General features: G+C 37.7%; 2 protein-coding genes across 2 annotated transcripts in view; one reads left to right on the forward strand and one right to left on the reverse strand.

The window, feature by feature from the left end:
• ACOX3 (acyl-CoA oxidase 3, pristanoyl) overlaps positions 1 to 124 on the reverse strand; it is a 36,641-nt gene extending 36,517 nt beyond the window's left edge. The window contains exon 1 of the mRNA XM_037385651.1: positions 10 to 124. The gene's annotated coding sequence lies outside the window, so the exon portion shown is untranslated. The remainder of the gene's footprint in view (positions 1 to 9) is intronic.
• Positions 16 to 18,901, forward strand: TRMT44 (tRNA methyltransferase 44 homolog). The gene is made up of 11 exons (XM_037385701.1): positions 16 to 553; positions 3,042 to 3,159; positions 3,816 to 4,035; positions 5,283 to 5,351; positions 8,114 to 8,221; positions 9,652 to 9,723; positions 12,942 to 13,048; positions 13,717 to 13,900; positions 14,570 to 14,960; positions 15,846 to 15,962; positions 18,451 to 18,901. The coding sequence occupies exons 1-11, from the start codon at positions 115 to 117 to the stop codon at positions 18,681 to 18,683; spliced, it is 2,058 nt and encodes a 685-aa protein (XP_037241598.1). The 5' UTR covers positions 16 to 114; the 3' UTR covers positions 18,684 to 18,901.
• The last annotated feature ends 4,055 nt before the right edge of the window (positions 18,902 to 22,956 follow it).

Here is a 22,956-nt window from a genome sequence, read left to right on the forward strand (position 1 = left end):
GGCACCTACCTGCGGCCGCCGCCGTCCCCGCCTCAGGAACTGACGGGAGCAGCCTGCGACGCGCTCCGCCTCCTCCCCCTGCCCGGCGGCGGCAGCGGCGGTGGCGCGGCGGCCATGGGGCCGGTGGGGACGGCGGCTGTGCGTGATGGCGGCGCCGCGCTGCCTCACGGCTTCTGGGCGGCGGTGCGCGTCTGGCTGGAGAAGCCGCAGGTGGCCAACAGGCGGCTGTGCGGCGCCGCCATCGAGGCCGAGGGGACGGTGCCGCTCGGGGAGGGCGGGGAAGCGTCTCCCCCCGTCGCCGCCGTGTGGGGAGGCGGGAGCGGCGGGGGCGCGGGGGGGCGAGCGGCGCCCGCTGGGGCTGCGGAGCTGGGCCGGCTCTGGAGGGAGGTGTGCGGCCAGCTGCCGGCGGGGCACGGGCACCTGCCGCCGCCCCTCACGCCGTGGGGCGGGCCGGGCCGCCGCCCCGAGCTCCGCGCCGTGCTGAGGACGCTGCTGCCCCGGGGGCGGCCCGCCGGCCCAGCCGCTCCGCCGCCGAAGGAGCTGGCGGTGCAAGGTGAGCGGGAGCGGGCCCCGCGGCGGCGAGCGGGGCGGCCGGGGCGCCCCAGGTGCCGCGTCTCTTGCAGGCCTGTCGCGTTGGCTCGCAAGAGGGATAAACACCGCTTTTTTCACTGCTTGTGTGAGTGCAGGTGGATTTTTGACCCTGTCCTGTGCTTAGATTTTTTATCTCTTACTTTTGTCGTTGTTGTTGTTGTGCTAGGAAGTGTCAGCAGCTGAAATACAAATTATGGAGGTGAAGCACCTGCAGGACTCTGGTTTAAACAGCCCCTGCTTCGATGTTAGGAGATCGTAGTAGGGGAACAGCTGATGTGTTATGTGTAAGGTGCTGCTGAGGTAGGGGAAGGACTCAGGGATGCCAGACTTCCCCCTGCTCCCGAGGAGGAGGTATAGATGTCTCATCTTTTTGCCTTCCTTAAAAAGAAGAGGCAAGAAGGACTGTCATCATGCAAGCTGCTGTCCTAAGCTACCCACACAGGAATGCTGCTTGCAGTGCAAACCTAATTATGGGCTTGTAATGAGTGATGGGTAGCCTTTGAAAATACAGAGAGAATGAAAAAAAGTACACACCTGTGGCACCTGCCTGGCCAAGTTGAACTGTTTGTGTCTACTTCCTTGCTGTTCAGTATTGTTTAAAAATGAAGCTTGACTAATTTTTGGTTTTGCATTGTATGATGGTAATATGCTGCAGTAAATCCTACTATAAAGAAACATAAAGGGTAGAGGTTGACGCCTTTTTAAGATGAATTTCGGAAAAAGTGTTGATGTGGATTAAATTCTAATAGTAACGTTTTGAAAAGAATCAGAATTCCAGAAACAGTTACATTTACAATGCAAAAAGACCTATAATCATTTATGGGGGACAGCTGACTTAGGATGACTTGTGGCCTAGGATTCTTACTCTGATGACTTCAAAGAAAGTATGATGCCCTCAAAAAAAACAACCAACCAACCCACAAGTATATGTTGCGGGTTTGATTTTGTTTTTCTTTTGATGTTAAGGTGGTCCTGAGCTACATCTAGAAAGCCTATCTGTAAGAAAAAGTCTAGGAAAATATTTTTTTTTATTTAGTATGTTTATATTAAAAAATGTTAGAGAGGGGTCAGGTAAGGATGGGCTGAGATAGCAAGACTTGTATGGCTGATTACTCTTTCCTGTCTCAGCAGATTTTGGAGTCCATTGAAGTTTGATTACTTAGCCAATATAACATTCTTAGTTGGAAGATTTGCAGTTAGCAGAATGTTTGCTTTGATGGTGATTGAAAAATGATTTTAAAAAATGAGAACTTAGTAAGTTATTCTGAAGCAAGCATCCTGGATAAATAGCTGAAAATATTTTTGCAACTGGCTTATAAAGTAATAATGCATACGAATCATATGACATAAGGAATATAGTAAATGTTTTAGAGTCACTTTATAGAATGTATATAGGGAAGAAATTAAGATATTAAGATTTTCTAAAAAAACAGTATGTGAGTACTACGCTTGATCATGCCATTCATATTTCAGTGCAAGTTGCCTTTCTTTTTATTTGTAAGTTATTTCAAAAGGACACACTCTCCCTCTTTCTGTTTTCACTTGTGTAGGAGTTATGGTACCTGCATGATATTAGAGAATGAAATGTGACAAAAATTGCAGAATATCTACTTGAAATGTGGTAGAGGCACTCAAGTGTGTTGACAGCTGTTTGCCAGCCCATCTCAACTCTTCCAGAGTCCCTAGTGTTTGGATGTAAACGTTTTACTCTACAGGTGATAGATACCATTAAGATCAGTAGCCTGGTGTGCTGAACATAGCTTAATATGTTAACATAATACATATGCCTTCACCTAAAAACAGGTCATCTTAGGTAGTTTCCTTCAGAGTTGAGAGATCCTAATTTAGGGATAGATAATGTGGTTTTTCAGTGATTAATCCAGGAACTCTTAATTAGGAAAGCTGCATGACATTAAAAGGGAAGTGTAGTTATACTTAATTATAATCACATAATAGATTCTATGTTCGAACATGGCAAAATTGATAGATAATAATGATGTTATCGATTATTTTTTAATATTGCACTGGCTGGTTATCTAATATTGGGGTGATACGTAAGTCTCTGTTAATTTGGAATGTGCTTCCCAGGACTACACATTTACTGTGGGGTAGGGGAAAGCAGCACTTTTGTGCTAAAACCCCCTCACTGTCTAGCTTTTACATTACTAAAATAGTTAGGTTTTAAGAAAATGAATATTCTTACTGGTCAGCCTTAGATATTTTGGAAACATGCAGCAGAATGCTAAATTTTGAAAATTCAAACAGTTCAGTAGTTTCAGATGTCAGGCACCCTGAGAAACAGATCTGTTTGTAGCATTATGGTTCTTCCTGTGTTGTCCTAGATCTTGCCTCACTAGTTTGCACTAGTAAAGAGACTAAAGTTTATTTTGGTGCTAACCAGGATGGTTTGCACCATGGAATAATATATCACTGTTTACATATCTTTTCAGATATTTACAATGGGACTGTGACCTTTTTGCCTTTGGAGGAAACCAGTGAAGGAAAATACCAGATTAAAAAGTGCAATATTTATCAAATTCAACTTACACATGTAAAAGATGAAGAATGGTAAGTGCTAGGAGTGAGAAAAGAAGCAAACCCTGAGTTATTGCAAGGATCACACCATGTTTTAGTATTTGTACCGAGGTGATTTGGTTTGTGTAATTTTCTGCTTGATTAGTAAATGACAGTAGTGGTGTGATCTTAATGCAATGCGAACCTATTGAGCTTCAGTCATTGAAAGGTAGACCATTGCAGCTTGGTCCTGAGCACCTGAGGGTGTAGCTCTAAGGAAATCTGAGTCAAGTTAGAGGTGATGAAATAATGAAATATGCTGACTGGTATGTTTTCCTCCTAAATTTTCTTGTTGTTTTCATTAGTTTAATGAAGTCAATTTTACTAGTTAATGTTTGGATATCTTGCTAAATCAGGTTGTTCGTCATATGTGAGTCCTCAGTCATTATGTTAATCGCAGCATGGACACTCATGTCCAGTGTTTGAATTGGCAGATAATGAGCTGTCTAACAAAGTTCAGGGGAGACTGTTCAGTAACATCACCGTTTTATTTTACTTCTGGTTTTGTGTATCACATATTTCCTTATTGTTCAGCCTGCTTTTATACCTCTGATCTGCTGATCACTTAATCATTGTTTTCTCACTCTTTGAGCTAGCTGTTGTAATGAAATACGCTCTATTTATACAAAGTTTTTATTTTATTTTTAAAGGTCTGTGTCTATTGTAGCCCTGTTTCCAGAAGACTGGTTTTCAGATGGAGTTGCATATCCCAAACTAGCATGGCTTGGAAATGAGCTTTTGTCCAAACTGGCTAAATGGTCTGTGGAGCAAAAGCCCAGTGAGTTTAAAAGTACACTCTCGCTCATTTCTGTGGCAAAATACAGCGAGGTTTATCAAGACCTTAAGGAAAAATACAAAGATATGGTAAAGGTAAGTTTAGCAATAGATGCAGTAATAATATGTTTTCCTATATTTTTGGTTGGTTGTTTGGTGAAGCTGCTTCTTTCACTACATTTTTTTTTTTTAATAAAAGAAGCAACTGAATTGAAATGTATGTTTTATGGTTTCATGTTTTGGGGTTTTTTTCTGTGTATGTGGAGGAAAAAACAATTTAGTATTTGAAAGAACTAAACTGGAAAAGCAAGATTTAGAGCCAAATTCACACTAGATACTTGGAAGAGTTAGGGTTTTTTCAGAATGCATTCCTTCTGATAAGAAGAAGCAGTAGGTTAGTGGACATAAATACTAAGTCATCCACACTGGAAGTCATAAATAAAGCACCTTCTTCTCCAAAACCCGATTCTGGAAATAGCACTGGTTAGCAAGTAGGTTAATTTTTCTATTATTCTCCTTAAATTTGGATGCTGTATTAATATGTGTTTGAGTTAGACAAGCAATGTTGTAAAATAGTTTTATTCTGGTGATCCCAAAAAATGACAGTGATCATCTTGAGTGCTGTATGAAGTAATGCCTATATCCTGACTCTAGCTACAAGCAAAAATATTAGTAAATGCTGTTGTAAAACTGTGAAAGTGTTGAAAAGTTTTACTGCTGATAGTTCTGTACTAATAGAAGGATAGAGGTGAGAGGAAAGTTGGACTTGTGGCTAAGGTAACAACGGTTCAGTCTTTAGCTCAGCAGTAGAATTAGCATAGTGTTGGGCATTTTAAACTTTGTTGCAATTCCTTGTTGACAAACTAGGGATAATACTGCTGCTTTCTGTCTATTTCAGGTTTAGATTCTTTGTTCTGTTGTGGCAGGATAATTTTATGCCTGCTAAGCTGTGAAAATAAATTCACAAATGTTCATGTTATCAATGTTGCACATAACAGGAATAATATAAGCTTTTTTCTTCTGAGAGAGTTAAGCAAAAGGATGCATGCTTTATTGCAGAACAGGTGCAGCAGTTTGCTTGTGACCTGCACGTATGGAGCAATAACATTCTTGGAAACGTTGATTGGGTGACAGCAGACATTTTTTATGCCATGATTCTTTTGTGTGACTTACAAAATCAGTCTTTATATTCTTTGAGTATATTATTTTATGAGGTTAAAATGCAAAATTTGCAAAATGCAGAAACCTATTGAAGTGGAGGGGTATCCAGATCGCTTTAATTGAGCACTTTTGGAAATAATTTCAGATGGTACAGAAAATAATTTTTCTCTTTTTTACTGAAGGTGTGGCCTGAAGTGACAGATCCTGAGAAATTTGTTTATGAAGATGTTGCCATTGCCACTTACTTGCTGGTAGGGAACCTCTTTGCCTAATAGCATTCTGTAAGGTTCTATTTCCCAATAGTAGAAGCTCTCTAAAGAAAATCAGTATTTTCATTTTATAGTTTTTGCAGTTTTTCAAATAGAATGACTTGAAGTGATTACAGACATACAAAGCAAAAGGAAGGGGGTAGGAGAAGGGTTATGAGTTTTCTGGGATTTGGAGTTTTTCTTGCTTTTGCTTTCATTTAAGCAGAGAGAAAAGTTCTTATTACAATGTTTTTAAGCTCACCTTAAACCAAAAGTGAAATTGATGTCTATAACTATTCAAGTTTCATTTGGGATTTCAGGGATTTACATATAATATGTCATTAAAGGAAGTAGGCATTTTATAACAGATTTGGAAAAAGAAAAAAGAATGTGACACAGCAAAGGGAAAATAGGTTAATTTTTTGTTTTTATACTGCCCTATACCACAAAAATCAGGACAATAACAGTGAAGAGTTTAGAGGGCTACTAAAACTTCTCTGTGAAGATGTGATAAAGATTTGTGGTCCTGTCACAGGAGGTTTGACCTACACAGACAAGATCTGATATTTTTTTTAAGTGGTAAAATGAAAAGCAATGATACAGCAGAAAAATAGTGATTAGATGGGCTGATTTGGAGATCAAAAGCTATTGTTTCATACATATGTCTACCACTTGCTAATTTTATGCTAAAGGTTTTTCACTGCTGTACTTTTCCCTGAGAAAAGTTCAGCTTAAATCCCATCTTCAGATGCAATAAAGTCAACTGTAGATGGTAGGAATGCAGATACGTGCTTGATGCAGTTTTCTAAGGCACCTGCGTACGTCAGAATTTATGAAAATTCTGCTACCTGCAGTCACTAAAAACTTCAGATTTTTAAACAGCATCAAAATTTGTCACTGTGTAGGCACATACTTTTGACTGCTGTCCAGAGTGTGGTAAAAACAGGTCTGCCTTAAAGTGTAATGTAGATACCTTTTACATCTTCTCTAAATCGGTAAATGTAAGTAAGGTAGCTTGTTTACAGAACTCATTGAGGGCCAGTTTATTTTGATGGTTGACAAAACTTAGAACCCCAGGGTTTTTTTCCCCGTAAGGATTTTTAAAATTATCTGAAGAAGCCTGACTGACCTAGGCCACTCAAAATCTTGATTGTCATGTTGATGTGAGAGAACTTTTTACATCAGAGAAATGGTTGTGATGAAGTGGTCAGACAGTTGGGCTAGATGATTGTTGTAGATCCCTTCCAACTGAACCAATCTATGATACTGGCTTGTGGAAAAAGCTATATATTAAACTTATCTTTTACCATTTTTATCACCGTGATATTAGATGTTGACAATTGGTTGTAGCCCTCAGAAAATTCTGTAATGAGAGAATTTTTATGCATTAGTGTTAGTTTACAGTGTTAATGTGTTTTAGCTGACGTAAGCAGTAGTTTTCAGAAAGTTATTAAAATCACCCAATAACTGGCTTATATAAATGAAAGCTTAAAGTATGCTATTAATAACCTAACCTCACTTCAAAAATTTCAGGTATCTTTATGATGGTATATAATATTTATTTAGATTAAACATTATTTAGAAGTGTGTTAAACAGGTGGTTAAGAAAAGGTGGGCCCAGTGTTAAATTTTTATGGATTTAAGGCATCTAAATCTGACCTCATTTTACTCAGCAGTCACATTACATCACCTGCTGTCTAGGCACATACCCAAAGAAGTAGCTATTCAGTTTGTATCATGAGAAACTCAGCAGGGGATGGAGGATAGGTGTGATCTGTGTAGGAGGTGATTAGGGATTTCCAGGATGCAGCCTAGAGTGCAAAAGTGCAATGATTGGTACATTTAAAAATGTAAACATAGTTTGATAATCTCATGGATTATCTGCAGCTTCTTTCCCTCTAGCAAAACTGACAAATTAACAAGTAGCAATGTTACAAATATTAATTTTTATGGTTAAATACTCTTGAGGACTTTTGTTAGTTGCAGTAAAGTAAGTGTGCAGAGTTGATGAATGTGTGCTCTGTAGCTTGTTGTTGAAGGAAAAAGAGTTTGACGGTAATAGGGACTAATCCATGTCCTGCAGACAAATGTCCAATTAGTAACTAACTATGAACTAACTATGGAAAAGTAACTACTTTGGTACATAGCAGGGACTATAATCGGGCTAAAAGTCCCTTTAACTGATGCAGAATTTGGGGCAGCTGACTGTTGCCTTGTTCAGTAGAATGTGATGTTACATATACAAACATATAGCAAACTGTTTACAAAGAACATTTTTGGTTTTGTTTTCACTCTGCCACCAATTCTTTCTTTAATACAGTTGGATGTAAATGCTTCTGTGGTGTTACTTGCAAATACACTGCTGACAGTTTACTTGCTACTTCCCTTGCTTCCTCTGTTCATCTCTTGCACCATGTGTTACGGTGTTTTGTATATGTTTTTTACCACTTATGTTCAGTCCAGCCCAGGATTGTGTAGCCTTGATTAATTTCAAACTGCAATAACTCAGGAGGGCGTGCTTAGCACTTGGAAAATTACTGGTATTTCTGCAACATAATCCCTGCCCCTCGCCATAAACAGTTTTAGAGGCTTTGGGGTTGGGTTTTTTTCCCTCTCAAGTTGTTTTCTCTGTGAGTACAGTGAATCTTTTCTGCCACATCTGCATTCTCTTCCAGCTTTCTCCTTACATTTACAATAACCTTTACTGATTTCTTACAGGGAAGCTTGAGAGCAGAAGTCTAATATGTTTTCTTTTCTTGTCTTAGATTCTTTGGGAACAAGAAAGAAAGGAAAAAGGGTTGACCAAGAAACAGTCATTTGTAGATCTTGGATGTGGAAATGGTCTACTGGTTCATATTCTAAACAATGAAGGGGTAAATAGAGTGCTTTTTAAAATAATAAAAAATAGAAGTAGCCAATATTTTTGTTATGCTTTCCTTTTATCTGGCATGTAAATACCCAAAATTCAGTTAATTCATGTCGCAAATAGGATTTTGTCACTCTAGTTACCAGGAGAAAATCCTAGCAGAGCTTTAGAAACCTTTCACTTATCTATTTTTACTGGTGCAATTCATTTCAATTCAAGGCTGTTTTTCTGAGGTAAGAAACAAAGAGGGAAAAGAAAAAGTAATGGTGTGATTTCATTATGCTGTAGACAAAGGAAAAAGGAATGGGGAATCTTAACATAGAGATTCTCTCTCACAAGATTTTGTTCATGAACTTAACTTTATAGAAATTTAATTCTACTTGTCATGTCCTGAAAATGTTTTGGTTTTTTTTATCTTTAAAAACAATCCTGGATTTGTTAATTTGTGCTTTGAGGAGTGGCAACAGCAAAATTTGGTTTCTTGAGGCATAGTTTCTGAAACAACAAAAAAAGGTCAGTGAGATTAAACAAAACCCATTAAAATTGGGTCTGTCTCTTTCAGAAAATTGTATTTTCCACTTCTAAGAGAACGTTCTAAAATCTGTAGAGGAAATTAACGTCTCCTATTAGATCAATAAATGCTGGGGACTAGGGGCAGGAGGGAAGTTCCAGATTCTCTTAACAGAAACACTCTATCCTTGTATGTCCAGAAAAATTTATCTGAGATGCTGTTTTTCCTGTAGACATTTCTTTTCATGCATCATTAGGTCATCATCGCTGTAGCACTGGCAAACATTGTTGACTGTAAAAAAATCGTGTGTGAGAGTTCTATGAGCCTTTTTTAGTAATAGACTTTGATTAGTTCTGCACAAGGTTCTTAAAGTTCAGAATCTGTTACTTACGCATTCTTTATTTCTTGTTTTAGTTTCCAGTCCTATTTCCTCTTCTCATCAATTTACACAGGGGAAAGTGTGTTTGGACTCCAGCAGCCTAATTGATTTCAGTATTTGAAAGATGGTTCTCCAGCAAGGACTGTTTAGGGTAGCACTCTTTTCTGAGCCCTGTGGGTGCTACAGTAATATTTGCCTTATGAAAAGTTTTGGTATTTTAAAAACAAACAAAAAAACCCCCACTACCTCTGCTTTTACTTTTTTAGAGATCCAGATTTTCAAGAGCAGTTTCAATGGGTGTGCCCAGATAAAATTTCAAACCAAATATATTCTTAATGCTTCCTGGGCTTTCCCTTCATATTTAGAAGGGAAAGAAAGGATTAGAAGTATTTAGCTTCTGCCTGAAATGGTGAAGATGTGTTTTATTCTGTCTAAATTTTAGTATGAATGAAATAATAATTGTTAATATATACATTTAGTGAGCCTGTTTGACAATTTCTGCTAAAAATTGAACTTCAAAATGATACTTTTTGTTCAAATATTTCAGCATTCAGGTAGAGGAATTGATGTGAGGAGAAGGAAAATATGGGACATGTATGGACCAGAAACTCATTTAGAGGTATTATGCAAATGTATGTAAATCTTACTGATTTATAGTTTTATTCATTTGTTCATTGCTTCATGTTGTGTTGATGTAAATGTAATCAAACATACTGGGTTACAGACAGTTGTCTAAAGTGATCTGTGGGTTTGGTATGATGCCACCCATATGTCTTATGTGACTGTAAGTTGTAAAGGGAATTACGAGAGCGTGCTGTATCGTACCCTTGCATATTTGCAACTTCCTCATTTTACAGCTGAGAAGACTAGTGTAATTTCCTACTGCGTGTACAGGCAAGCATAGCATGAAACAATCTTTGATTTTACTGGAAGATGAGTATTAAGCAGCTTGCTTTGCACCACTGTACCTCATAAAAGATACTATATCCAAAGTTGTGAGTAGTTTAGTCTTGAGAGTGATTCTGACCTTCTAGTGCTATGTGCCGTTCTGGGGAAAAAATTGTTGAACCTCAAAGGAGCCAGTACTCTGCCGTACTGACCTTGTGGTAAATAACTGCAGTAATAGCCTTCAAAAAAATGAACAGGAAAATTAGTCTGAAAGAGGGATTATATTCCAAGTTCCACATTAGCATTTTTATGAGAACAGGAACAATTCGAGCATAGGAACATTCACTTGGTCTGATACTTGTTAAAGTGTGGTGCTGATGAACAGTTCCCTTTGGAAGTGAGGTGTTCTGGTTTCTTGTTCTCTAGACTCCTAAAATTTCTCACTCGGTTCTCTCAAAAGTTGTCAGTGTCCAGTATATTAAAAGGATTTTCTACCGGTAGTTATTCTTTAGTAGTTTTTTAAAAAAAGTTAACTCAACATATCTCTGAATACTAACAACTTAGATCAGAAAAAGAGTAGCATTTTTCACAGATGGGAGGTGGAGCTTTCACAGTCTTGGTGCAGCCTTTTCTTTGCCACCCTGCCATTTTGGGTACAAATGGCCAAAACTGCCAGATTCCTTTGCTGCAGTCTGCAGCCAGATCTTAGTGACAGGCTTCATGAAACAATCCAAAATATCAAGCTGTGGTGCTCATTTGTTCCTATTGTACTATATTAAGTCACTTTTGATCATACCAAACAGCATCTTCTCTCTTCCTTCATGTTATATATTCCTTTTTCTGCCCATGTTTCTGTGTTGTGGAAATCTTTGAATTTTGTATATTCCTTTCATATTAAGGTCTGGCTGTTTAAAGTTTCTCAGTTTTTTTGACTCTTAGGGAAACTTCTGCGCATCAGCTGTCCCTCTCGGCACCATGAGGGAACAAATTAGAAAAGGATAGGTTTTATTTGTCTTTTTTTAAAAGAAAAGGAGAAAAAAAAAATTCATAGAGAACAGTTGAAAAAGCCAGACAGAAACAATAAAAAAATCAAAAATATGCATATAAGGAAAGTACTAATTGGGGGGGGGGGGGGGGGGGAGTTACATACTGTACAGGAAGGCTGAAATGATTTTGTAAGGCTTCTGTAGCAACAGGAGCCACAGAAGCAAGAAGGCACCTGCATCCAGCCTTTTGTTACCCTTGAAGCTAATTTTGTTTTGATCTTTACTTAAAAGCTTGAGTTGCAGGATGGATATTGCCATCTGTGACATATACAGTGCCAATACTAACAATATAAATGAATGTAACAGGTGGCATTTGGCATCGCCAAACTGCTGTCAGGCAGGGCGAATACACATTTCATTATGAGTGACTGTCAAATTGTGGAGTGTGGCACTGATAATTCATGCTATGCCTAAACTGAATGATCAAAACTGAAATGTAATGTAGGAGTAACTTGTTTAATCAACCATAAGAAAACGCTTACCAAACACTTGATTTAACTAATCTGCCAATCCATTAACCTGCCAAAAAAAACTTTGTTACATACATTTTCTAGGAACACATATGCAGAACTAAAAATAGTCAGATATGTAGTATTTACAGTGAACAATAATACACTGTACTGATACTTAAAACACCTAACGCTGCTTTCTGCAGAGAGGAATTGGGGTGTAACAGAGGTAATCTGAGATTTCCGAAATACCCTAACAAGTGTTTCTTTGTGGGTTTTGGGTGTTGGTTTTTTATATGTATAGATTTCTGTACAGGTAGTGCTTTACATATAATTCTGAATTTGGAGCTCGTAAAACATTCATTTGGTATATAAAAAGAGAGTATGGCATAATTTTTAGGGCTTTTCCTAACAGTCTGTGGAGATTAAAATTTAATTTTTTTCCACATCTGCCCAATAATTATTTTGAGATTTATAGATACTTTTTTACATAATAGTGTGTACTTCAGTAGTGTCAACATCTTTAAGTGCTTTCTTTGCTGAACTTAGTTCAAGGTAAGAAGAACATGTGTGTGAGTTAAATGTTAAAGGCACTCTAGAACTTAAAATTTAACCTGTATGAAGAATTCATACTGTTTGGTGATTTTGGTTTTAAGGTGGTTTTGGTTTTCGGGGTTTTTTTCTTATAGAATTCAGCATAGAATATTTTTGAGGCTAATAACTATTCTGTGCACCAATGTTATGTTGGGAAGACTTCTCTGCTGATGTCTGCTCAATCTATACAAATTGAATTTCCATGAGGCAAAACAGTATTCTAAAGGCCACCAAAGAAGCCACCTTTCTCTGAACTATTGTTTCCTATTTTTGCTCCTGTTTTGCATGTATCGTATGGTAGCCTTGACACAACTTGGAAGGGGATCAAATGGCAACATAAACAGGGAAAGTGTTGGGCTGTGTTAGGTTTGTTATATGTGAATTATAGGGTGTGAAGAGTGGTGTTATGTATATTAGGATTTTATTTGGGAAGAGTCTCTGAAGGAAGAACATAGTAGTGAAGCTGTGTTCTGGTTAATTGCTGCATGAGTCCTAGGAGCGTAAGACGTAGAAAATTAAGTGGCTTTCTGAAAAATTGAGTCCAGAGAAGGAAAACAGCAAGAAATCATAACGCAATGTATGATATTTGTTTACAAATATTTAGGGTGACAGATATCTTAATCAGAATTATTATTCCACTCTTTGTCTGACTAACATTTGTGCATAGCTGTTGCTAAATTACTTTTTTGTAGCTATAAAAAATTACTACCTGGCAGAAGTGCAGACTGAGGAAAACGTTGGTGTCTGTTCTCATTCATCTTGTATTTGTCAGCTTGTATGACTTTAAATACATTTCATTTGGTAATAAAGCACTAAGCAACAATATAAAGAAACTTGTAATTTATTGTTTGATTTTCTAGGAATCTACAATCATGCCAGGTGACAGTCACCTCTTTCCAGACACTGACTGGCTCATAGGAAACCATTCAGATGAATTAACACCATGGATACCTGTAATTGCAGCTAGGTATTTGCAGAGGGAGAGGAGTGGGAGGGAAGGAAGAAAAAGAACAAAACCCAAATGGAACAAACAAAAAAAAAACCCACCCAACCAAAAAAACCCAAAATAATTACTGATGTGGGCTTGTTGAAAACTGTCACTTTTACAGCTGCATCTGTGGTCCTTGCAGGGCCTGCTGCTTTTGATGCCAATTGATTATTTTTGCAAAATGTTTCTCTTCCTGTGGAGAAGTATAGATGTAGTATTTTCTTTCTCAGAGAATTCAATACATTTTGCTTTTGAAGTGCAAAAACCAACTAATTTTTATTCCTTAGATTTGAATCTGTTTGTTATTTAGTTGGGGTTTTCTGCTTTTTTTAAAATAAAATTGCTATTGGTTCTGCCTTTCCTTGAACTGTTGTGCTCTTCACAACCAGCTGCAATAATTTTGTATCTAGAGTTTCCGTCCTGCAAACCAATTTGGCACAGTAATTTGCCATAGCAAATACTTTGTGAAACAGTATTTTTGATTATGCTAATAGAGCTACTGAAAGAGGAACATAGAAATATTATTTCAAGAAGTTCTGGCACTTAACAAAAATGTCCATTATTGCTTGTATCTTGTGGGTTATCTGCTGAGTATGTGTGTTTTCTGAAATTACTTCCCTTCGGCAGTTTTGTTATCTTTCTTGTAGGTCTTCCTATTCATGTTGCTACTTTGTGCTGCCATGTTGCTTCTTTGATTTCCATGGAAAATACAGCCGAAGACAAAGCAAGAAAACTCAGTACAGAGAGTATCTTGATTTTGTTGCCCAAGTGGGATTTGTATGCGGCTTTGATGTGGAAGAAGATTGCCTTAGAATTCCATCAACAAAAAGGGTAATTTTGGACTGTGTAGGGCTTTTGTCTTTTTTTTTTTTTTTTTTTTAAGCTGCTAGCTCTCTGAAGCAGATAAATGTTCATTATTATTGTTTGTTCTTTTTATTGTAAGATCAGACTACAGTCAGTTGCATTACTTGAGACAATATGCTCTGAAGAGAGACTAAAATTACTTATTGTTTTCTTGGGTGTTCTGCTCGTAGTGTCATAGGTACAATCCTAAAGACAGGAAAGAATGGAAGTTTTATGATTATTTGTTGCCACCCTATGGGATGGAAAACTTACAAAACTTATTTTTTTCCAGCTGCCTGTGTTGCTTATTTCTACTTAATTTGGCTGTTTTTCATGTTGCATGAAATTCAAAGTGAAATGTTCTCAGAGTAGGAAGAGGTGTCCAGCTTTAGTTTTTTATATAATCTGAGGGTCAGGAACAATCTTCCTGCTCTGTGTGGCGTGATGGATTATGGTTTGATTACTGGATTTCTTCTGTGGCACCAATATTTGAAAACTAAAATTAAAAAACTGACAAATGTCAATAAGCATTGACTTTGAATGGGTATCTCCTGTAGGTAGATTTAGAAGCCTGTGTAAGGTATGTGCAGACTTGGGGGCTGTGTGTAAGTATGGGACTCGGTGTAAATAGTGATTTGCGTGTTTCTGCTAAAATAGGTAAGCCTGATTGGAAAAAATAGGACCTATCCACCTACAGAACGTGCTCTGATTGACAAGCAGATAACACAGTATATTAATAATCGTCAGACCTGTGCTGTGGTCATGTGTGACAGAAGAGTTGGATTTAATCATAAGGATCACTCTGATGATGTGTGCAAAGAAGCACGCTCAGAACTTCCTGAAAATGAGACTGAGACTGCTGGTACAGTTTGGATGCCTAAATTTCAACCCAGAGAAAAAGTAGAACAAATCAGGAATTGTGCTTCCCTCCCTCAGGATTTTGTAGATGATGTGGTTCTCAATGTGGCAAACCTGCTGTTAAATGCAGTCCCCCAAAAATCATGTTCTAATATGCTTGGTGGGAATACAAATACCTGGAATCAAGGAGGTGAGATTGTATGTCCTTTACATTATCCTTTGCTTTTGCTGGTAGAAGATGTCTTTTCCAATGAATTTACATAATTAGAAGTTTAGTAAGCTAAATAGATCTTAGGAAATACCAAGAACAGTACAGTAGCAATCAAAGGCTTTTTTTCCCTTCTCTGCACACTGGGATGCAAACAAGGCATATAAGATTATATTGAAACTGGTGTGGGGTTTTTTCCCTCTTCATTTAAATACTAGGACAGAGTCAATTTTTATTTAAAAAACCCAAAGCAAACCCAGAACTCCTCCCCATTTACCAAACCAGAACACTTTACATCTATTAAGTTTATTTTTGTATAGGTACTTAATAATTAGCTCTAATTATGTAAGAACTGTGTGATAAGTGTTTTGAAGTGCCGTTTGGTTATGATATGATGAGGAATTTTTAGTTTAGTCTTAGGAAGAAAAAGAATTTGCTGTTAATTCAGTTAGTTCTCACTACTACCATCTTTCCATTTTCCTCCACCTGGTTTTATTACTTACTGTAGTTTGTCATAAGTTACTGGTACAGGAGATCCTTTAAATCATTCTCTCTTCTCTCTAACTACATGTAAATTATGCTTATCACAAGGAATGTTATATGCTACTGTAAAAAAAGCAGGGAAAATAAAAAAATTCGTCTTACTGTGGATATTCTGACTTGAGTGCTGTAGAATGAAAGCTGCTATTTTACAGATAATAAACATACACAATACATATCGTGCATGATATTGGGAGTACAAAGTTGCTGCAGTACTGGTAGATAATTCACAGATTCTGCTCATAATCATTAACTTGTATAGAAGTTAAATTTTCTTAGGATTTTATATATATGCAATTTTAATAGCTTCACCATTATTTATTGCAGAAAGCCTTTCTTTGAAAGAAGTAGCAGAACACTTAAATAAAGAGACTTTAAAAAGACTAAAGAGTGAATATGGAGGCCTGCAGACACTACTTAAGAACAATCATCAGGTATTTGAAGGTAAGGAGTTTTGGTTCTTTGTTTTGGTTTTTTTTTAATTATGTTATCTCCTCTATATGCAGTTAAACTCAACTGAAAAATTACTATGGTGGTGAATTTTTTAACTGCTTTGCATACCTTTGTGGAAAACTGGATATTCTTTATGTGCCTATTGCTCCAAGATACTGTTACTAAAGCTTTTGAATGAGATCGGTAAGGCATCTTATCAGCAAAGCGTTGTTCTAGACTGACTGTACCTGAAAAGACAAGTCCTTCATTAGAGTGGCTAATTTAATGCTATTGCTTGACTTAAAGACTAGTTTTATTTTTCCTATAAAGTATATTGATGATTTGGGGGCTGTTAAATGCAGAGCAAGTTCACTAAAGCATTTAAATGAGACTTTGTCTGGCCTTACCAAGCCCCACAGTGTAAATGCCAACACAAAACAAAACTAGTCTCTGTAAGAATCTGTAACTGTGGGGCTTGATGTGTAGCCTGTGGTGCCTGGCCGAAAGAACTCAGTAGCAAGTTTCTGTGGTTGGCTGGATTTGTTGGTAGCTGGTTTCTTCTTCCTATTGTACTGTGATGGTGGTGTCTTTTGTGTGGTTAGTTTTTGGTGTGGGTTGTTTGGGTTTTTTTGTCAGTGTGGAGTTTTGCAAAAGTAAGGTTAGCTTTGCAGCAATACAGGATCTGCAGGCTTTTACCAGTATTACGGCTGCTTCAGGCTTGGAAGTATGTTAACTTCTTGTGTCCCGACAGTTCTACATCAGCTGTAAAATATTGATCAACTCATGGATGGCAATGAGAATCCTGAGAATGCAACCTAGTTGCTTCTAGTGGTTAAATTAGCGGCTTCCACTTAGTTCAGCTTCAACTAATGATTTCTGTACACTTGGCAATTATAAAATGTGCAGCTATACTGAAATCCTTTTGAATTACCAGCTATTTAAAAGAATTGGTCACACTGTGTTCATTGTGTGTCTGAATTTGATTTCTTGTCATTAGGGCCAGGTGGAATAGATTTGCATCTTGTTACATGGAATGAGCATTTTAATTTGACATGGATGCTGTCTGCACATTACTTCTGCAGAAAGACTAGGGTTAAGGCTGGATCTTTCTCAGCAGTATACATCACATGGGAACTCCCTGGGGCTTCAGTAGAGACCATTTAATTCTTCCCTGAAGTAGCATGTCACGATGACAAGGGACTGTTGCCAGCACGAGGTCTGGAAGGATATTGTTCATGCCAAAGAGGAGAGAGAAGAACATGGCTTCAGCTCTTCTGTCATCTTTTCTGAAGTGTTTTTCTTTTAAAGACATGGAAAAGAGGGATGCTCGTGTGCACACACACACAAGAAAGGTCTTAGAGTAACTGATCTGTGGCAGTTTCTTTTGGTCAGGCATCTTATCAAATATGGGACTGATTTTCTTTTAAAAAAAATGCTTGATCATAAATAGCACTGTATCTGCTGGTTTTAGTTTGAGAGAGATTTTAAAGCTCTGCTGAACCCACTTCTGGATTGGCTGTGTGTGAGGTCAGATCTATTTGTGTATCACAAGGAAGCCTGGAAGGATGGATTCATTCAGGCCTGAGTGTGTGATATTAAGCTTTCACTGGACTCGTTACCTTTTGAATAGTGATCATCAGAATGCAGAATGGCATCAGTTAACTACTCCAAGCTACATATATGTGATATAGAAGGTATGATCGAAGCAGAATACGAAAACAGAGCATAGCCAATCTAGAAGTGCCAGATTATTCCTTCATTTCACTGTGGTCTTACATCTATGTTTTTTCTTTCTGTCTTAGTAACTTCCTTTTATTCTTTTTTGCTTACACATTTAAGGAGTTGATAGAGATTCACAAATGTGTTGTGTGCAGTTCATGGACCTAAACCAGCAAACTATTTAAAAAAAAAAAAAAACCAAACCAACAAAAACAACAAAGCACTGAATCTTTATTACACAATAATTCACTGTTGATTCCTATGAAGGACTACACTTGTAGTCTCTTTGATGCAGTGTATTTTTGGGTCAGTGAACAATGGTCTTTGCAAGAGCATTTCTGTGTAGTGAAAGTAGTAGAAGAGCCTTACTAGATTTTTGCTGGTAATCACATTTTAAATGTGGAGCCATAAATTTTTGAACACAGGAAGGATTACAGTTCTTCTGGTTGAAACTTTTTTGTCAGTACTTGCAATCCAGATTCCGAGGATCTTAGTCTAAATGAACTTAACTGCTGTATTCAAAACAAATAAACAAACCTCTACAAAGACGACAGTAAAACATCTCACAGAGAAATGGATCAATTCTTCTTTAGACCATATCTGTACAATCTTGGTTTGTTGTGCACTTCTATTTCTGTACAAGTAGCACATTTGGTTTTGCCTGAGTGATCCATTTGTAGAATATGTATTTAATTCACAGAATGTCACTATACATTTTTTCCAGTGTAATTCCCATGCCTGTCTATTAACAGCTATATTTTTGTTTGTTTTTAAATCTTAGTTCTAAATGGGAGAGTTCATATTCGTGACTGGAGAAAAGAGAAACCATCAAGGAAAACTAAGCCTGAAGTGAAACGACGCCTTTCAGCTGAAGCATTTAAAACACGTCTCTGTTGGTTTTTCATTCATCATCCTGATGGCTGTTCCTTGCCTTCTGAATCTTGCCCATACGCTCATGGGACTGAGGAGCTAAGGCAGTCTCAGATTATTAAAAAGAAAAAACATATACAGTAATGAAATACTGCCACTTACGTTTAAGTTTGTGTACATAACTGAATCTGATTGTCTTCAGGACTGCCTAGTGCATGAAAAACTGTATGATTTGGAGGGGGTTTTGCCATTCTTGTGTATCTTATTTTCCACTTAGTTACAAGTTTGCCTGTATTTTTAATTCTTTATGTTTTTTTCATTAACATGGAAAAGGTATAGTAAAGCATGTATATACTTCTGGATTTTGTCGTGGCTTGTCTAACATGCATTTATATAAGTTGAAAAGCTTTAAAAACCTAATTTCCTAAAACACTCTTCATGATCGTCAATCAGACCAAATGTACATGATGCAGCATTTTCAAACCCTGAAAATTAGCTGTTTTGTTCCAGATTTTCCAGGAGAATTTATGGTTTCTTGTGACTCACGGTGACTCTTGGGAGTCAGAATTGGAGAGACTTCACTCTTTCCTGACCTGAAAGCTTTGTCTCCACGTTACTATGAAATAATACTACATAGTACCATTTCTTTCTTGGTCAGACCCTAGTCCTCCTTTCCTTTTCTTACTGATTCAAAATGAGTATTGGTTTGACGAATAACTTTCTAGGAAATTATTATGGAAGTTTTCACATGTAGGTGTTGGGTTTTAGGGCTTTTGAGGCCAACCTGTCCTTTCCCGCCTTTTTAAATAAGGAGTAATAGTAGAAAATAGTAGAAAATTTATTTAATAATACTGGAATGTTAAGGTTTCTGCTTCTCCCATAACAAAGGAATGGCTTAGCGCCTTGAGCAGGTTATGATTTTCTTTGGTAGACTATTATTTTCTTTAAAATGTTTAACTTTTAAATGCATATCCAAAGAAGAGCAATGAAGATGGTGAAGGGTCTAGAGAACAAGTCTTAATGTGGAGCAGCTGAGGAAACTGGGGTTGTTTAGCTTGGAGAAAAGGAGGCTCAGGCTCAGAAGAGACCTTATTGCTGTCTACAACTGCCTGCAAGGAGGTCGTAGGAAGGTGGATGTCAGTCTGTTTTCACAAGTGACAGGCAATGGGATGAGAGGAAATAGCCTCAAGCTGCACTGGGTGAGGTTTAGATTGGATATTAGGAAAAAAAAATTCACGTAAAGAGTTGTCAAGCCTTTGTCAAGTCTGGGAGCAGGCTGCCCAGGGAAGTGATGGAGCCACCATCCCTGGGAGGTATTTAAAAGACCTGTGGATGTGATGCTTATGGACATGGTTTAGTGGTAGACTTGGAAGTGCTAGGTTAACAGTTAAGACTCAATGATCTTAAAGGTCTTTTCCAACCTAAATGATTTTGTGATTCTGTGAACTTAGCAGAAATTCTAATAACTCAGTGACAGTCATTGAACTAGCGTCCTAATTCATATCTGTGAACAGCTAAGTACTTGTAAATTCAGAAACTGCTGCACCGGCTCTGAGACAAGGAATAATGTTTGTTCTGGCCTAGCCTGTATATGGATAGTATATCTCTGATCTACTGAAACAAGACTTTGATTCCATATCCTACTGAAGAAAAAGCAAGATTTGAAAAAGTAAAAAAAAAAAAAAGCGTTACTAAAGAAGAAATGTGGAGGTGAGAGCAATGACATAGAAACTGATTGCAGGACAAAGAGGTCTGGGGATAAGAGAGAATAAGCCATGTAAGAGCTCAGGCAATCTGAAGAGCAAAGGAAGGAAATAATTGAAGACAAAAGCAGTGGGAAAATGAAAGCACAGGAAACAGTTTTCAAAACAGTTCCAAAGTGACTTTTCTCACACCCTAACTAAGCCAACAGGTTGCAGTCCGTTGCATGCAGAAACAGCAGCGTCTAAAACTGCTGATAGGGTGGGAGCAAAGGACTGACTCAAAGTGCTGCATGTTCCCCCTTCTCCCTTTACATTTCTCTTCTGATCCTGGAAGAAGCAGCTCTTGCTAGACAACAATGACCCTGATGATTGCAGCAGCGCCTTACTCGTGGATCACATATCCCGTTACCCAATATTAGTACAGCTGCCTGTAAAGAGGAGCTGTGGTGGGCCCTGAGCCTTTCTCCATGGCTCTGGTCTGCAGTGCTGTATACCACCACATCCCAAATATGGCACTAATCAGCACTGTGTTGCAGACAGTACAGCGTTCACACGTTTTGAAAAGAGATGCTGTCAAGTGAATCACATTCTAAGGGGCAAGTTGGATGTTGTCCAGTTAAGGTTATTGGACTAAGGGAAGGAATAGTATAAGGCAGGCAAACAGCAGCACCTGTGAAGCAGGGCAGCACAGTAAGGGAACGCAGTTCGTAGTGTAATTACTGTTGTAAGAATCTCAGAAAAGTATTTAGCTGATTGAGGGGACAGGACTTGAGAAAAGCCATGGAATTGTATAAACTCGATGTGGCCTTAGCCTTTGTTTGGCTGTGTACAGAGTAAGAAGAGTTGCCCAAGATGCTTATTTACTGTAACGTACTGATATGTTTGATGAGGAGGAGGCCCCTGTAAAATAAAGTTCATGCAGTCTCCAGATGGAGATTGTTTCCAGATGGTGCAAAGAGCAAAAACAGACTTTCAGTTCTTTTCCAGTCATTTGTGTCTTCCCTAATGATTCATCTTAGGCTGGGATGTGTTTGAATTGACACAGGTGATTTCCTGAGTTAGAGTTCACCTGTACAGCCCCCGAGGGGGGCTTGCAGGAAATCAGGGTTAAGAAGCTGGAAGAAGGTTGTTTGGATTTATTTTTTTTTCTTCTTCTGTCCAATTTGACTCATTGAAATTACAAATATACACATGATGGGACTAGCAGATTAGTTTTAAACTACTTTTTTTTTTTTTTAATTATTTGTGCAATGCTATGATAGCTAGCATAGCATAGGACATTACTGTAGTACAGTACCTCCTTTGTATAGACTCTGTTTCTGAACTCACCAGCATGCAGATCTGACAGAGGTGTATGATGGCTGTTCCCCTTCCTGTTTGGCATCGCTGCAGGTGGTAAGCCAGCCAGCAAACCTCCTGTAATTACAGAAACTTCCCTGTTGTTTGGAGAAGTGGTAAGAGAACATTTTTGCAACCAAGTGCCAGCCTTGTATAATTCTGCATTTAAATGTGAAGGTAACAGCTGAAGTCATAAAATAGCTCTACTTAATCTAAACGCTGTATCTTGCTTTTTCAGTGATACACAGTCTGAAAATGGCATTAATACAATATTCAGCTTTGGCAATGGATGAAGCACTATACAGAGTAAGAATCAGTTTCACTCTTGATAAAAATGCTCTTGCTCCATGAGGTATTCAAGCATAAAGTTTTATTTGTTCAGGTGACACTGTCATTTTACTACTTAGTTTATTAGCATCACTACCTGTTAGTTAATTTGGCTTTATTTGAAGACTATTTTATAAAGGGAAAATATTTGCTGTTGTAGATGCCCCACAAGAGTGGAAATATAAAGAGAAGTTACATATCAGATTGTAGTCAGAAATACTAGGATCTAGAGATTTTCTGTTTCTATCAGTAGATGGGCTACAATTTCATGAAGTCTATGAAAATATTCTAAATTATGAACAAAAACCTTATGTTTACATTCTCCCTTAAACCTCAGGAAGGGACTGAGTTTTAGTTTTTCATCAAATCCCTAAAACCAGAAAAAAATCACAGGAGAATATTTTTACTTACAGAATATCTATATATAACTTCACAACAGTCTATTTTCTGGCAAATTTCAAACCAGTAATATTTTCTGTGTATGTATAATTTCAATGGTCTGTTTACAATATTACTGTCACTACTTCATGTTATGAATTATTAGATTGCCCAGATTTAGAGCAATTCATAGAGAAAGTTTTACAGCTTGTCTTACAGCAAATACAGGCCTCCAGGTATGCTTTGTGATAAAATTTGGCTGCTGCTTATGGGTTTTGGGAATTGTTTGCTCAGATACAAAGTTTTAAATGATAATGAATTCTTTATCTTCAGTGGTTTAAACATGTTTTTATGAGCTGGAATCTAGCTTTAGCTATAAAAAGTAAGCAGGAGTTGAGCCAACCAGTGGCTTTGCTTAAGGCATCTTAATGGAAAATATTTCAGAATCAGAGATGAAATACAAAATCTGTAACAGTCCTACCAAGTGACAGCTAAAACAAATACTGAGACAGATGTCCACCAAAGTGTCTAAACATTTGGCATCAACTGAAGTCAGACATTATGTTTTGTTACTGCGGGTAATTTATCTTTATATAATTGAAACAGTATTTTCATACAAAAATTGTGATTAATTGGGAATTTACCCAGAGCATAATGCCAACATGTTACCA

This window comes from Falco rusticolus, chromosome 1 (genome assembly GCF_015220075.1).
Source record: "Falco rusticolus isolate bFalRus1 chromosome 1, bFalRus1.pri, whole genome shotgun sequence".
Classification (NCBI taxonomy): domain Eukaryota; kingdom Metazoa; phylum Chordata; class Aves; order Falconiformes; family Falconidae; genus Falco; species Falco rusticolus.